Source organism: Chiloscyllium plagiosum, chromosome 42 (genome assembly GCF_004010195.1).
Source record: "Chiloscyllium plagiosum isolate BGI_BamShark_2017 chromosome 42, ASM401019v2, whole genome shotgun sequence".
In the NCBI taxonomy this organism is placed as follows: Eukaryota; Metazoa; Chordata; class Chondrichthyes; order Orectolobiformes; family Hemiscylliidae; genus Chiloscyllium; species Chiloscyllium plagiosum.
Window position 1 is genome coordinate 7,232,430 of NC_057751.1, and position 17,538 is coordinate 7,249,967.

Sequence of the window (17,538 nt, forward strand, 5' to 3'; positions counted from 1 at the left end):
GAGCTGGCCAGCACCAGCCCTTTCCACTCCCCGCCCCCGCCCGGCGCGGCGGCCAATCGCGACCCGCGGTCGCGAGGCAGGCGCACACTGTGCGGGAAGGCGGAGGCGTGCGTGCCGGCGGGTGTGCGCAGGCGCCGAGATCAGTCATCGGGCGGTTGGCGGCGCCGCAGGAGGGGGAAAAGAGAAAAGAAAAACGGGAGTTTTAAGAAAATATTACGAAAAGGAGGTTTGTTCGTGAGTGAGAGGAGAACCGAATTTAAAAAAAAAAAACCCGTTCCGACGATGGAGTCCTACGATATCATCACGAACCAACCCGTGGTTATTGACAATGTGAGTGGCCGGGCCGGGTCGGGCGGGCCCCGGCTCCTTGTTTTTGAAAAGGTCGCGCGAGCATCAACCGTCGCCCTTTTTAAAGGGATGGTCCCGACCCGAGCCTCCGTGTATTTACATTTCGCCGACGGGATTAATAATAATAAAAAAACCCCGAGTAACGCCCTGTTCAGCTCTTTGTTTCAAGTGGAACCCCATCATCTCCTGCCACCCCCCCCCCCCCCAAAAATATCCGGGACCCCCTCCCACACCACCTCTTAAATGTTGTCTTTGTACCAACCTCCACCACATCCTCTGGCAGCTCATTCCATGCACGTACCACCCTCTTCGTGAAAACGTTGCCCCTTAGATCTCTTTTTACATATTTCCCCCCTCGCCCTAAACCTGTGCCCTCTAATTGTGGACTCCCCCACCCCATGGAGAAGTCATAGAGTTGGACTGAAGCCGACCCTTCAGTCCAACTCATCCATGCCGACCAGATATCCCAACCCAGTCTCGTCCTTGTCTATTTATTCTATCCATGCCCCTCATAATTTTGTAAACCTCTATAAGGTCACCCCTCAGCCTCCGACGCTCCAGGGAAAACCGCCCCAGTCTGTTCAGCCTCTCCCTCAGATCCTCCAACCCTGGCAACATCCTTGTCAATCTCTTCTGAAACGTTTCACGTTTCACAACGTCCTTCCGACAGGAGGGAGAGCAGAACTGCACAAGGTATTCCAAAAGTGGCCCAACCGATGTCGTGTACCTAAGCAAGGACGTGCTGGCACTGGAAGGGGTGCAGCGGAGGTTCACAAGGTTGACTCCAGAGTTGAGGGGATGAGCGAGGACTGCAGATGCTGGACATCGAGTTGGGAGTGTGGTACTGGAAAAGCACAGCAGGTCAGGAAGCATCCGAGGAGCGGGAGAATCAATGCTTGATTCTCCTGCTCCTCTGATGCTGCCTGACCTGCTGTGCTTTTCCAGTACCACAATCTTGACTCCAGATTTTGAGGGGCTTGGCCTAGGAAGAGAGACTAAGTGGACTAGGGTGATATTCATTGGAATTTAGAAGAACAAAGGCAAATCATATGGAAACATAAAATTATGAAGGGAATAAATAAGACAGAAGTAGAAAGGATGTTTTCACTGGTGGGTGAAACTAGGATAAGCGAGACGAGGATAGCCAATTTAGGACCAAATTGAAAAGGAACTTCTTCACTCAAAGGTTTGTGAATCCATGGAATTCGCTGCCCAGTGAAGTGGTTGAGTCTTCCTCAGTTAATGTTTTTAAAGTTAAGGTAATTTTTTGAGCAGTAAAGGAAATAAGGGTTATGGTGAGAGGATGGGTAAGTGGAGTTGAGACTACGAAAAGATCAGTCATGATCTAATTGACTGGCAGAGCAGGTTTTGAAGGGCCAGATGGCCTACTCCTGCTCCCAGTTCTTGTTATCATGTATTACCTCTCCCTCTTGTTTTTTCTCTTTTAAAAGGCACCTCACCCAGATTCCCTGTTGTCATTGATCACTTCAGTTGGCCTGCAGTTTTTCAGAACGTATGAGCATGATGTTCACGTGTGATCGTGATCAAGACAATCACCCAACCTGTGGTGGGTGGGAAGCAGATGTGGCCCCAGGGCTTGGCTCCTGCCAAGCAGGTGTTAAGTCATTTGCACAGATGGGAGGCAGGCGAGCTACAACAGGCCTGTGACTAATGCAAGACGAGGTATCGAACAGACAGGAGCAATGGTTCATATGCGCAGAAGCTATTGTTGACATGAATGGTGAGGAGGTCAGAACTTTGGACCTCTCTCCGAGCATCGTTTGCAGATGTTTCATTGACTCGACAGAGAGTCTAGCGGTCCAAAAAGCTAATTCACCAGATATCATCTTGAGGGCATTTTGCGGCCAGCACCAAATGCTGTCCTTGCCAGCATCACTCACAGCCCAAGAAAAAATTCTAAAGCCATTGTGACGACCTACTGATTTCAAGGGAACATTAGTTCCAATTTTGAGAGGTTGCTAAGTGTTAAGTTGAAAGGAGATGCTGGAAATCACAGCTGGTCACGCAACATCTGTGGAGAGAGGGCAAGCTATGACAACGAAAAGTCTGAAAACGAACCTTCCAACTCAACGAGCAAACCTACATCCAGACAGCAAGCTAATGTTTCAAGCCTAGATGGCTGTCTCCCCATTGTGATTTACTGGCTTTTTGTTTTCAGTACAGACTCCAGCATCTGCAGCAATCTGCTCCAACATTCTCTTAAATTATTGGGAACCGAAGAGCAACTGAAGACAAGAGATGAAAGTGCCTCCTGGTATATTTCCATAGCCACATTATGAAATGCAGATTGGAATGAATAAGACATCACAGGATGCTAGTTTAAAGAAAAATAGCAATAAAATTCATTTGATAGTGAAATATGTTTGAACAGGTACTGTGAAATGACCTACTCTGTTTTCAGCGCAATCATGAATTGGAAATGAATTAATTGTAGCTCCACTTGAAAGCACACACTTGGAAAAAGGTGGTGTGTTGATGTTGAATGCCATTTTGAACCTATATTTCTGGCCTAATGTTTCAATTTATTTGTCCTGTTGGAATTATCAGACAGACAATGGACCAAGTACCATCATGTTTACTGTCGACCAGACCTGCAGCTTAATGCAACAATAAATTTGTTAGGTAATCTGTGTGTTTTTCTGTGATAGAGAGAAGTAATGTCAAGAGGATGCATTACTCAAAAGGTGCTTCTGTTTCTTCAGATCTGAAAGCAGTATTGAAGCCAAAGGTGGATTGTGGTTTTTTGAAATTCATCCATAAAGTTTCTCCAAAGTTTACCTTGTTTTGGTCTTGGTGGGCACCAACAGTATTTTCAGATTTTGCTGGCTCCTAAGGACATAGTTCCATGTTTTGTCCCTAATCCAATACCTCTGGCCTGGGGAAAAGCCGGGGTTAGCAGAGGGGCAAAAGCAGCTGGAATTCCTGATCGCTGTCTGTTCCTCCAGGGTGGAAAGGACCCATGTGAATTCTGTGCAAGAACCACTCTGTAGTTCGATATGATAATGTATAGTGCGATAGCCTGCTGGTAATTTGTTTGCCACTTTACCAATTGATAAATTTTCAGTTGAATTGTGCATTGAGTAACTTTTCCTGTCTTGTCTATTTTTATGCACCCAGGGTTCAGGAGTTGTCAAAGCTGGATTTGCTGGTGATCAGATCCCTAAATACTGTTTTCCAAATTAGTAAGTATGTTCATAAACTGAGCAAATCCAGTTGGTGAAGATTTCCTACTCTACCTGTACACCTTTGTCTATTTGTCTTCTTGAATGTCTTTTTCTTGAAGACAAATGTCGGTGTTTGTTAATGAGAAATGCAAGGACTATATGCTCCAAGTATTCCTCCATATGATGTAACATTATGTGGATATACTGGAAAACTGCAAATATGCTCCTTTGTCCAGATTGCAAAGAACCCAACAATTACACCAGCTTTTTATATTTCCATTTCACATATATTATTTCATGTTTTGATTTTTAATGAGGTATTCTCAGTCTAAAACATGAGTATGCAAAGTTACAGGTTTGGTTTTAACAATGAAAGACAAGTTTTTATTATGCTCATAAATGAAGGTAAAACTGTTCCAACCCAGTTTCGTGGAACCCCAATGTAGAGATTTTGTAGCACACTGTGAAACATAATCCCAGTAATCTCCAAAACATCCAAAAAGAACGATTGCATGGAACTCACACAAGAGAAGTGTCACTTTTTCACCTTGATTGGTTTCATTTAATTCTAATTTTAACTCAAATTGGAGGAAATCTGATCACCTCTACTTGGAGTTTTCATGTGCTCAGTTTAAACTTTCTCTTCTTCAAGCAACATCTTAAGGATTTTAATCAATTAATTCTGCTCTATCACTATTCCTTAAACCTTTTCTCTAAAGCAATCTATTGTTCTCCTTGGTCAGAAATACTGCTTTACATGTAAAGCATCATCCAAGAACTTATGTGGAAGTGCCCCAAATTGAAAGTAAAAACAGCCCTTTATATACAAGCTGTGGGTCTTTCCTATAAGCCTAAGATAAAATGAGAAACTTTCATCAGAAAATTGATGCACAATTGTTTATTTTGCTCAGTCAGAAAGTGCTCTGTCATACACCAAAAGCTATTAGTTCTGAAAGAAACCTCTTGATCAAGTTGTTTTAAAATTAATCACTTTGGCTTCAGAAATTGTTCAGAAAGCCTGGTTGTCACTAATTGAAGCATGCAAACTTAAAAATAAATTATTTTCAAATATTTAAAGATCTCTCAGATGCTAGTGAGCTTGTCGTCTGTCAATTAGTTGAGTACCAAGCAATTGAAGCCAACAGGCACAGGCTCAGTCCCTGACTGTGTTTTCGTTCTTCTCCAATATATTATTAGCTTGTGCAGTAATTGCCCTTTTCTACTGAGCAAGTAATTTGGCTGGACTCCCAACACAGGCTTCTGGACGATATGTTTTGGGCACATATCTCTGGAGTACAGTGATATGTGTCTTATGTGGAGTCTGTGCGAAAAATGCCCATGCAGGGCATTTTAACGCATGTTTTGCTCATGTTATATTACTTGGAAGAAATTGATCATGAAATGATTTGAAATTGAAGTAAATATGCAAACTAAGGCCTCAATTTTTTTTGTCATCAGTGAGCTTAAAAAAAATTGTTCTGATTAAACCTAGTGTGGGACGTCCAAAACATGTTCGAGTGATGGCTGGAGCATTGGAAGGTGATTTGTTCATTGGACCTAAGGCTGAGGTATTGTTTCTTTCGCATGTTCACTTGGTTCATTAAAAGGGTCCACCTTGGAGAACAAGCATCTGTGAGGCTACAGGTCATGAGGCTTCAGATTTTGTCAACCTGAATTTTATTTTTGGCAAGCGAAAGCATTCCTGATCAGTATCAGTGGTGCTTGCTGGAATTAAACTTATGTAGTTTTAATCTTGTATTAAAGTATAATAAAGTTAGGTTGATTTTCTTAACCTCTATGTCCTGAATATTGTCTTTGTGACCCGTTTGTTTAATATCAAAGCCACATGAAGCAATAGTTCTGCTTCAGGTTCAAGAACAGGAAGAAGCTACACAGTCCCAAGAGCCCACGTCACCATTAGCTCAAAGTTGATATGTGTCTATAATGAATCTACCCACTTCAGTTTATTGCCCAGAGTACATGTGCCTAACTAACATCATACCAAACTGAATGTTGAAATTTTTAACTGACCCTATCTTGACTCTGCCTACCATTTTGATAAAAAGTTTTGCGACTTCTTTCGCTCGTACTTGTATGAGTTAGTGTTTGTCCACATCACATGCAAGGGGCCTAGCTTCAGTGTTGAAGGTGGAGTTACTTGTTCTGGACTCCCAAAAATTTCAGCAATAGTTTACTTCATGTCAGCTTGTCAACTCCTTACATTGCATCAATTTGCAAAGGACATCTCGGTGGCCATTTGTGTCTTTACAGTGTTGGTAATTGCACTGCTTTGTTTATGAAGCTTTTAAATTAAATTCTTGCTGATGTCAGTAGTAATGAGAAACAGAAGGGTGCAAGCTAAATCTGTTTAAATCTCCTTTTACTTGGAGTCCTCACTATGTCAGTTTCTTGGCAAAATGGAGAAGATCAATGGCTCACTGTTCACATATTTGCATACACAAATGTTTCTGTGTAAATGTATATTGGTTCCCTACTGTACCATGATTGTGTGCAACTATACTGTTAAGTTATAGTAGTGCTGTTTCTTTCGGCGCTTTGGTCCAAATGCTCTGCTGAAAGATGCACCGGAATGATCTGTGTGTTTTGCTGCTAAGTTTTGTAATTGACCAGAAACTACGAAGAGCATGTTTTTGAATTTCTGGTTTATTGTGCATTTGTCCAGTGTCTGCTTCAAAAAGGGATGTTGTGTCATGCACCATCTCAAGCTCTGCAGTTGACACCTTGTGTGATACAACAATTAAACGTGAATAACGCTTGAGAAAGTTTACCCAAGATAGCCAGCAACACATAAGATTCAGCTCATTGAAAATCACTGGTGTGCTGCAGCAGTAGGGCACACATTTCAGTATTGTTTATTTGTGTATATTAATTTTGTCATCTCTTCCTTTTCATTCTACCCCCTTTCACAACAGGAGCATAGAGGTTTGCTCTCGATCCGTTATCCCATGGAACATGGCATTGTGCAAGATTGGAATGATATGGAAAGAATTTGGCAATATGTTTATGGCAAGGACCAATTGCAGACCTTCTCTGAGGAGGTGAGAATACTCCGATTATTTTGTTTGGGTTGCAACGAATCATGTATTTTAATTTGCCCTCACATATTTCAAATCATCAGAACTTCATTTCTGTCATTGACACATCATTTTCATTTTTCAGGTCTGTGAATGATCTTCACACTTGGCACATTAAATGCATTATTCTAATCTTTGCATTCCTATTTTCCCTTGTGTTCAACTCCTTTCTCTGAAGCTTTCTCTTTTATTGTCTGGCAATACCCATTGCTGGATTACTGAGATAACCTCTCCCTCTCCTCTAATATTTACATTTTTTTTTTACATTTACATTACATTACAGTGTGGAAACAAGCCCTTCGGCCCAACAAGTCCACACCGACCCGCCGAAGCGTAACCCACCCATACCCTTACATTTACCCCTTACCTAACACTACGGGCAATTTAGCATGGCCAATTCACCTGACCTGCACATCTTTGGACTGTGGGAGGAAACCGGAGCACCCGGAGGAAACCCACGCAGACAAGGGGAGAATGTGCAAACTCCACACAGTCAGTCGCCTGAGGTGGGAATTGAACCCGGGTCTCTGGCATTACGAGGCAGCAGTGCTAACCACTGTGCCACCATGCCGCCCAATAAAGACATTGACTAATTTGACAGTAACTAAAGTTTGAACTGGATGTTGTCACACTGATTTCATCTTTCCAAGGTTCTCCATCTGTTCCCTTGTTATTTCAAAACCTGAAAAGCTTCATCTTGAGCTCTCCACTCAGTCGTGTTCTGTCACAACACTCCCCCTCAAGTCAGGTCTGTCACGGTCCCCCACTTTGAGGCACTGCAAAGCTGTTACGATAGTGTGAGCAGATTGCTCCTTTGACTTAGAGGTTTCAGTATGGTCGGTTGCATGGGAATAGGCCTCAGGATTGATTACACTAACTCCATATACCTGCTGTTAGCTCATATCTCACAATATATCTGCTTAACAAATATTTGTCTCAGATTTAAAATTAACGATTGAACAACTGCCATTGGTGCAAGAGCATTACTAACATCTCCCACACTATCTCCCACCCAAGTGTTTCGTAACATCTGTTCTGAATAGTCTGCTCCTGATTCTCAGACAATATTCCCTAGTTCTAGAATCTCTAACCAGTGGAAACAGTTTCGGTTGATCTCCCCAATCTTTTTCTTTGATATCTTGAAGATTTACTCTTGTGAAGTTTGGACAAAACAGGCCTAGTTTGAGTAATCTGTTCTCATAACTCCTGTAGTTTGTAAGTTAGCTTGCTGAGCTTGAAAGTTTGTTTCAGATGTTTCGTCACCATACTTGGTAACATCATCATTGAGAGTCTGACTCTATTTATAGGTCTTGGTATATTAAGGTGGGTAATGTCATTTCCAGTTCTCTCTCTCTTTTCAAGGTGGGAAAGATAGGATCTAAATTGATGTGTTTGTTGATGGTGTTCTAGTTAGAATGCCATGCCACGAAGAATTCTCACGCGTGTCTTTGTTTTGCCTGTCTTCAGACATATGTTGTCCCAGTCAACATGATGTCCTTCCTTGTCTGTATGTATAGAAACTAGTGATAGTGGGTCGTGTCTTTTGGTGGCCAGTTGGTGTTCATGTATCCTGGTGGCAAGTTTCCTGGTAGTTTGTCCAATCTCGTGTTTTTTTTAGCAGTTCTTGCATAGGATTTTGCAGATGGCGTTAGTTTTGCTGGTAGTATCTAATGGATTCTCAATGAGTAGACCTGTGCCTCACCACCCACTTCACATTCAATAACAAAACATACAAACAAGTCAATTGAACACTTATGGGATCGTCAATATCAGGGGTCATAGAGGAAGCAGTAATGCAAAGACTTGAACAAGCTGTCCTCCCATCTATCCAATCCAAACTTTGGGTCTGCTATGTCAACACAAAATGGAACAAATTAGAGGAAACACACAACACCATCAACAATCTCCTGACAGGCATAAAATTCACAAAAGAGGAGGAGAATGACAGCAGACTCGCGTTCCTAGACATAACAGTTGAACATACAGTTAACTGAGAGCTTCAGACCAGCGTCTACAGAAAAACAAAAACAGTCCAAATACGTAAGAAGTAATCATCCCAGCACCAGCAAATTGAGCTACATCAAGACATTGTTTCAATGAGCTACATCACGCTGCAGCACCCAAGTACTACAAAAACCAGAAGAAAAATATCAATACAACATTTTCAAGAAAAACTGATACCCAGTAAACACAATCCACTGAATTCTCAGAAACAAACCCAAACAATCAGACACAAGGCAACCAAAAACTGTAGCTACATTATGTTACATCAAAGACAGATCAGAAATGACTTCCAAACTACTCAGACCCCTTGGCATCATGGTAGCCCACAAATCTACCAACACAGTGATTAATGAACCTAAAGGATCCATTAGGTACTACCAGCAAAACTAATGTCATCTACAAGATACTATACAAGAACTGTAGAAAACACTACATTAGACAAACAAGCAGGAAACTTGCAATCAGGATACACTAATAACAACTTGCCAACAAAATACATGATCCACTATCACTCATTTCTATACATACAGACAAAGAAGGACACCACTTTGACTGGAACAACACACATCCTAATACAGGCAAAACAAAGACACGCACGAGAATTCTAAGAGGCATGGCATTCTAACCAGAACTCCATCGATAAATACGTAGATTTAGATCCTATCTAACTTGCTTTGAAAAAAGAACCGCAAAAGGCATCACACACTTTTCAAAACCAAGACCTCTAAATATAGAGGCGGGACATAGCAACAGCGTTTCACTGGAGGTTTGCACTGATGCTGTTACCTCGTATATTGATGAAACATCTGAAAACAAAACTTTCAAGCTCAGTAAGCTAACTTGCATACTTACCATCAACCTGAGCTATAAATCTTCTCAAAACTTGTTAACCAACCGAAGTGCTCTGATCTGGCTTTTTTTTAGTCCAAAACAGTTAATTTCATTGTTGCCTACTCTGATGCTAGGAATAATCCAAGATGAAACTGCTTTATTTTCATTTCAGCATCCAGTGCTCCTCACGGAAGCACCTTTAAATCCAAGCAAAAACAGAGAGAGGGCAGCAGAGGTGTTTTTTGAATCCTTCAATGTTCCTGCACTTTTCATCTCGATGCAAGCTGTTCTGAGTCTGTAAGTTTCTACAAATGAACAACTAATGTCTTTTATGAATTATTTTCATTGTTTTTTTTGACTTATATAGTTTGTGGCTTTGAATTGTGGAACGACAGAAAAAGCAAGGGGGAGGGAATTGTGTTCAAAATATTTTTTTTTCATGACTATTTTTTATTAAGAACAGGATCCTGCACTGTTGATAAATTGTTTCCTGTCTGAATTGCAGGTATGCCACAGGTCGGACCACAGGTGTTGTGCTTGATGCTGGGGATGGTGTTACCCATGCTGTCCCAATCTATGAGGGCTTTGCCATGCCACATTCCATCATGAGAGTGGATGTTGCTGGCAGGGATGTGTCCCGCTATCTGCGCCTGCTCCTCAGGAAAGAAGGGTATGACTTTCATACAACTGCAGAGTTTGAGGTTGTCAAGACAATTAAAGAGGTGGGTGCATCTTTTTATAAAGTTTGTTCATACAGTATGACATGGGCAATGACAATTTTGGACAAGAAATGCTAAGTATACCCAGGAACGTGTTGGTGAGCTGTGACAATTGACTCTGCATCTGAGTACTGGTTGCCCGTATGTTCCAAGATTTGTGACTTAGTCGTGGAGGAATGGGGATGTTTTGCAAATCCAGGGTGATGTGTGCCTTGCGGTAAAATCGGTGTTCCCAATATTAGAGGGTGGGGTTAGTGCCCCAAGCCCTTGTGTAAATAAGTATTTTTATCTCCAATGTTAAACCCAACACAAGACCTTCAAGTCAGGGGTTTGTGATCAAAAGTAGTTTCCCGTAAGTGATCATCTTGTAATAATGAAGTGATGTGTTGGTATTGAGGCCAATTTTATCACCTGACCTTGCACTAGGTTGATGCCCGTGTCATCATTGATTTCGTTGGCTATGTGTGATAGGCTGTGCTCTGTTCTGAGTTTTCTGGCTGTGCTTTCTTTGACCTGCGATTTTCTGGACTCCCCATTTCAGAAGACAAAGAAAATCATTAAATGGTGCATCCATCTGGCATAAAGCCATGACCAGATGCATGTGGCTCAGCTGCAGAGTGTAGCCAAGCTCATTGCTTTGAATCACGTTTACATTATGTAGTGTGAGATGACACCTTCAGATGCACAGCTTGCAACTGTATGCCTCACACCTGGGATTTATATGATGTTTACAGTTGTTTTACAGCATTCCTTCCTCATCAGTTTGTATGTTTCAGCACTGTTTCCACAAACCCTTGTTCTGAAGTACCAAATGATTGTAGAGAGAACAACCATTCCAAACCTGACACAGACCCCCCCCCCCCACCGCAGATTGTGCAAGGCATTTGCAGCTTTAAGTTGAGTTTCACATATAGTTGATTGTCAAATAGCTATGTAAACAAACTGCAGTCTTACACACAAACATCATGTATTTGTATTTTCGGCAGGAATTTTAGGTGTTGTGCTTTATTTTTAGGTTGACCTATTTCTTGCTTTACAGCGGGCCTGTTACCTTTCCATAAACCCACAGAAAGATGAGACACTGGAGACTGAGAAAGCACAGTACACTCTGCCTGATGGGAGCACTTTAGAGGTATTACTGGAAGAAAGGTACCCCATTTAATCACACAAGAGAACCAGTATGATCCCTTGCAGCATTAATCCTCTTCTGTTGTCTCCAGTAATTTTTCTATGTTGCCTAATATTTGGATTCGATTCCATGAAGCCATGTCAGACTGTCCAGCGTCATAGAATCTCTCCAGTGTGGAACCAGGCCATTCGGGACAGTGAGTCCACGCCAACCCCTCCAAAGAGCATTCTACTCAGAGCCTTCACTGCCCCGCACCCACTCCCCAGCCTATCCCTGTAATCTGCATTTCCCATGGCTTATCCACCTAGCTTGCACAGGGAGAATCCACAGCACCCAGAGGAAAGCCCTCAGACATGAGGAGAATGACCAAATCCGACCCAGGCAGTCACCCAATGATAGAATCAAACCTGGGTCCCTGGCGCTGTGAGGCAGCAGTGCTAAGCACTGAACCACTGTGCCATCTGTGACTTCTTCGTGCCCACAAGGGGATGGTGACTATCAGCAGGCTGTTGGATACTGGGAAGCCTAATTGTTCATTCCCATCCTTTTCCCTCCCTGACTTGCATGTACTCGAATTAACAAAGACCATAAGGCATAGGAGCAGAAGTTAGCTCTTTGAGCCTTTTGAATCCACTCTGTCAATCATTCATATCTGAATGTTTCTCATTCCCATTTTCCTGCCTTCTCCCTGTAACCTTTGATCCCCTTGACAATCAAGAACCTACCTGTCTCCATCTTAAATACACTCAATGAACTGGCCTCCCAAATCTCTGGGATAGTGAATTCTATAGATTCACCACTCTCTGGCTGAAGAAGTTTCTCCTTATCTCTATTCCCTTTATTCTAAGGCTGTTCTCTCAGGTCCTTGTCTCTCCTAGCAATGGAAACATGTTGCCTACATCCATTCTGTCCAGACCATTCAATATTCTGTATGTTTCAATTCGATCACCCTTTCATCCTTCTGAATTTCATAAGTATAGACCTAGAGTTCTCAAATGTTCCTCATATGTTAAGCTTTTCATTCCTGAGTCATTTTCATGAATCTCCTCTGAACACGCTTCAGGACCAGTACATCCTTCCTGAGATATGGGGCCCGAAACTGTGCACAACACTCCAAAAGAGGCCTGACCAAATGCTTAAAGTGCCTCAGACGTACATACCTGCTTTTATATTAATGTCATCTCAAAATGAATGATAACGTTGTGTTTGCCCTCTTAACTACCGATTCAACTTGCAAGTTTAGCTGACGAGAAACCTGGACTTGGACTCCCAAATCTTGTTGCACTTCAGATTTATGTATTTTCTCCCCATTTAGAAAATAGTCTGTGCCTCTATTCTTCCTACCAAAGTGCATGACTTCACACTTTCCCACATTGTGCTCAATCTGGCACTTCTTTGCCTACTTTCCTGACCTGTTTAGGTCTTTCTGCAGCCTCCCTGCCTGCTCAATACTACCTGTCCTTCTACCTATCTTTGTATAATGGGCAAATGTAGACAGAATGCCCTCAGTTCCTTCACCCAGATCATTAATGTATAAAGTGAAAAGTTGTGGCCCCAGTACTGACCCTTGCAAGACAACACTTGTTCTGAGGAAGAGCATTTTATCCCCACTCTGCTTTCTGCCAGACAGCCAAGCTTCTATCCATGCTCGCACCTTGCCTCTGACACTGTGGGCCCTTATCTTACTCAGTAGCCTCCTATGCAGCACCTTGTCAAAGGCCTCCTTGAAGTCCAGGTAGATGACATCCATTAGGTCGCCTTGGTCTAACCTCATTACATCCTCAACAAATTCTAACAGATTTGTCAAGCATAGCCTCCAGTAATCAGCAACACTCAAGTATTTAACTACGGCCATTGACTAACCTTGTTGCGTTGATTAAAGCTATGTGACAAGGTAAAGAGTTGATCCAGGAACTTGGTGTGTTGTGAATGCCTTGGCACCACATGTAATGATGTACCAAAAGGTTCAGTTGATAAAAAGCTTTCCCTGTTGATGTTTGAATTCGGATTGAGAGCTGCTGTTAAAGGTTTTCCAATAAATAATTAGCTGCTCAAGAAAATGCAGGTTGAGCTTAAAATCATCCATTTGCAAGTATATCTGTATGAATGCAGCTTTTAATGATTGTCTGTCTGATGACCTGTTGTTTCTGGTTGCCTGTAGGTGGGACCTGCCCGATTCCGAGCTCCCGAGTTGCTTTTCAAACCAGACCTGATCGGAGACGAGAGTGAAGGGATACATGAAGTGCTGGCCTTTGCTATTCAAAAGTCAGACATGGACCTTCGCAGGACTTTATTCTGCAATATTGTCCTCTCTGGAGGTTCTACCCTGTTCAAAGGTGCCTGGAAGGTGTTTTCTGTTCAACAGCAGATGACCCATTAAGACCAGTTTGTGCTTCAAAATGTTTCTTTGAAGTGGTGAAACTAGCACCTTCAGATGCTGATTTCAAGACTAGCTTTGTAAAGGGGAATTGGATAAATATATGAATCGTGAAACGTGGGGATATGGGGAAAGAGAAATGGAATGGGACAAACTGCATTTTTCTTCAAATGTGAATGGCACACACGCAAGGATCAAATTGTCTCTTGTGAACCACAATTCTGTGAAAAATCTAAGGTGTTTGAAGGTTGTAGTTTGATGAGAGAGCTGAAGAATGTTAAAACATGTTAGTCCTAATTGGAAAATCATGAAGTAAGCATTCTTGGTTCAGTTGCAGTAAGGACAATATGCAGTGTAAAGGTTCTTCTTGGACTGTGTGCTTCAGTTCCGACCTTGACCATCTGAATTCATACAGAACTGTGGACAGTTTCCTGCTGTGAGCTCTTGTCCCAGGGAACCGAGCTTCAAGGAGAATTCTGAAGGGAATATTTTAGAACATGTCACAAAGACTTGAATACAAGTCTGTGTTAATGACATACAAGTCACATGTCATCCCATATCAATTTAGAACCTTCGTCATTTAAACCTAGACAAATTAGATACTTGGCTTGACCCAATCAAATACTCTGATCACATGGGCCTGAGCGTTCTTACTTGATAGCTCTTATGATCACTCGCACGCTCTGCATGTGTTGAAAATACTGGCAAATGGCATTTGCTGTTTGTGATCCAAATGACTCCATGCCTCTGAAAATGGAGAAGAACTCCATGAACTGGAGCATTTGTCTCCAGGGTAAATATGTTCCACCATGATGCTATCTAGGTGGGAGGTGATGTCTACTTTCGCCCTTTTTAATTCACTGTCTCCTCATCCCCAATCCAGCATCCCCCCCCAATAGGAAAAGCTGGGAGTTGATTATAATAGCAGTAAATTGTACAATCATTGCAATAGCAACAGTCTGCTTGCTGCCCATTCTCATAAAGGACAAGCTGCCATCCAGGAACCACTGAGGAGTCAAAGTAATCTTTGAAGAACTTCAGTCTAAGTTTCCTTGCTTTTCAGGTTTTGGTGATCGGTTACTCAGTGAGGTTAAGAAACTGGCACCAAAAGACGTGAAAATAAAGGTATGAGAAAATGTTTTACATTCTTGTTGAAAAGCCCTGTGCTGGAGTTGCATACCAGTTGTTAACAAATTTTGTTCCTTTGCAGATTTCTGCACCACAAGAGAGGCTGTACTCCACGTGGATAGGGTAAGTACATCCATGAGTTGGGATCTAGGCATTTGAGGAGCTAGTCATTTTAATGTGTGTTTTATGGATAAAGAGATCTTGTGCCCTTGGAATGTAAATTTTCCATCCTATTCAGGCTTGAAATCTGGTCGAGCTCCCTCTTGACTATCCAATTATAGCTTCCCAGGATAGACTTAACCTGGGTTAAATACACTGTGAAGCTCCATCAAATGGTCATTGGTCAGCTTTAGCATAGCTTGTGTGTAGATTTCTCTGTCCCTAAAGAGTACATCAAGCTGAACCTCAGAACTCTGACTGTCAAGTTTTTTGTGTGAGCATTCAACACTGTTAATCCGGTGACCTCGGCAGGAGATTGCTGAATTCGGGGCTGTTTCATGCAGTCAAAACTTTTCTCAAATGACCAGAACACACTCCTTTGTGGAATCCTATCAACATTGAAGGGGTATGAGTGCAGCTGATGGGACAATGTGTCTTATTTGGATACATTGTATATCCGGCTCGGGGCAGTGAATGAATTGATTAACTAGGATCAATTTTTCAATTCAAACAGTAATTTCAGTTCTCTTAATTAAAACCTGCCACATGTTTAAAATATAAATTCCTTTAAAGTTCCAATCACTTGCAATTTGTCTCCATTTTTTTTGTTTCTTGAGAAGAAAATGGCACCATCAAAGCCTTATTTGGGAAGAAGCAGACTCCTGTATGGGTGCCAATGCCAGAATAAGATGGGAATAGTAGCCTAGCAGTTTCATTACTGGATTAGGAATCCAGAGGCTACTTGGACATGAGTTTTAATCCCACCATGGAAGATTTGGAGTTTAATTCATAAACAATACTAAAATTGGAAACAGAAGCTCAGATCTGTGTTGCCAAATCAAAAATGACTAGATTGCTGTTCATCTCTAACTGGGAGTTTTTTGTTTCTAGAATTTATTGGAACCTTGGTCCAAACATGGACCTGAAGTGATGAATTCCAGAGTTAGGATGAGAGAGAGATTGCTCTTGGCAGCAAGGTAGCTTTTGACTGAATATGGCTGGGCACCTCTTTAGCAAGTGTTACGAACTGCAGTTCCCTTCATGTTTAAGACAGCTGGAGTCTAAGGTTTGACGTTTTTAAAACAAGGTTTAAATCTTGTCTTCCTGCAGTGGATCTATTCTCGCGTCCTTAGACACATTTAAGAGAATGTGGGTATCAAAGAAAGAGTATGAGGAGGATGGAGCACGTGCAATCCACCGGAAGACCTTTTAACATTACTGGAACTGTGTGAAGTTGGCGTGCTGCTGTGTAAGCTTCGACTCCAGTCTGTACAACATAACCATGCAGAATGAATAATGGACAAGTAATGTGAGAATTTTTGATGTATACAAAGAAAGGGTTTGGACACTACTTAACAAAACAAACTTGCTCTGTCCACCCCCTTCAGGATTTGTGGATATTGAATCGTACATTTTAATTTCAGTAGTTGGGGGAGAATTTTAGGCCAATGTCTGGCTCTGCTTTCAACCCTGCTATTTGCAAAGGATGTTATCTGCACTTGTTCAATGAAGGAAGTTATGGAATTTCATGTGTGTTAAACCCCCCCACCCAGCACCCTCTCCAGCAACACACTCACAGGGGGCATCCATAGTTTACTGTTGGGAAGGTCTTAAGCTGGTCGAGGAGTGTAAGCAGGAAACGGAAAACTACCGAAACGAGACTTCTGTGTCCTTGGGCATTCTTGCCAAGAGTCAAGCCTCTGCTAAATGTTTGCGATTCCTTTCTCTGCTGACTTAACAGCACTGCAAATGTTAATTGCTATGAGCAGGGAATTGTTAACCCATTAAACACAGGAATGAGCACTTTACTTGCAGTGGTTGGGGAGGGAAGAAGATGGCTGTCTGTGGCTATTTGACGATAGTCACCGATTTACTCTCGCACTGAATAAAATTATTGAAGGATTATTTAATAATTGGTAATCATTCTTCCTATCACTGTAAATAACCGTTTGACTTCCTGGCAAAAATAATAATGTTGAATTTTTCCCATCTTCTCACCATCCCCAATTTTTATCCAAGTTGTTGCAGGAAATTATTCCTTATTGTGTCATAACTATTCTTCACAAGGAAGAGCAAACCATTTTGTTTCCAATTGGGAAATTTTAAATTTGAACTAACCTATTCCCCTCAAACCAGGCTGCTTTTGATTATGGTTGGAGGTTAATTCGTCACTGTAAATTCAGAACTTGGTTTCAAAACCTGTGTTTGGTGAAAAGACTAATTGCAGCAAAATGCTTGCTGGAGATGAGTTCTGGAGTTGGAGAGCTTTGGTTTGAGCTGGTTGCTGTGCTGAACGTGTTTGTAAAGCAGTATTGCACTGACATCTCATGGACTTGGACTTAAAACTGCAACATTTGTAATGTGGTCTTATCTCTCCTTCACTGTTGCCCTTGATCAGCTGGTTGCTTCAGGGAACTTCGGATCAAAAGAACAGGAGTAAGCCATTCAACCCCTAAGCCTGTTCCATTGGTGGAGAAGGGATTCAACATATAACAGCACAATGTGGACAAAACAAAGCTCTGTAAGAAAGAGATGCTGGGCTGGGGGCAGTGGGGGAGGAATG

The 17,538-nt window shown here is 42.0% G+C and overlaps 1 protein-coding gene across 1 annotated transcript; it reads left to right on the forward strand.

Annotated features, from left to right (window-relative positions):
- The first annotated feature begins 54 nt into the window (after positions 1-54).
- On the forward strand, positions 55-16,880 carry LOC122543065 (beta-centractin). The gene is made up of 11 exons (XM_043681276.1): positions 55-330; positions 3,487-3,551; positions 5,026-5,101; positions 6,467-6,592; positions 9,636-9,760; positions 9,969-10,185; positions 11,222-11,314; positions 13,473-13,647; positions 14,752-14,813; positions 14,899-14,939; positions 16,086-16,880. The coding sequence occupies exons 1-11, from the start codon at positions 283-285 to the stop codon at positions 16,186-16,188; spliced, it is 1,131 nt and encodes a 376-aa protein (XP_043537211.1). The 5' UTR covers positions 55-282; the 3' UTR covers positions 16,189-16,880.
- Positions 16,881-17,538: the final 658 nt, after the last annotated feature.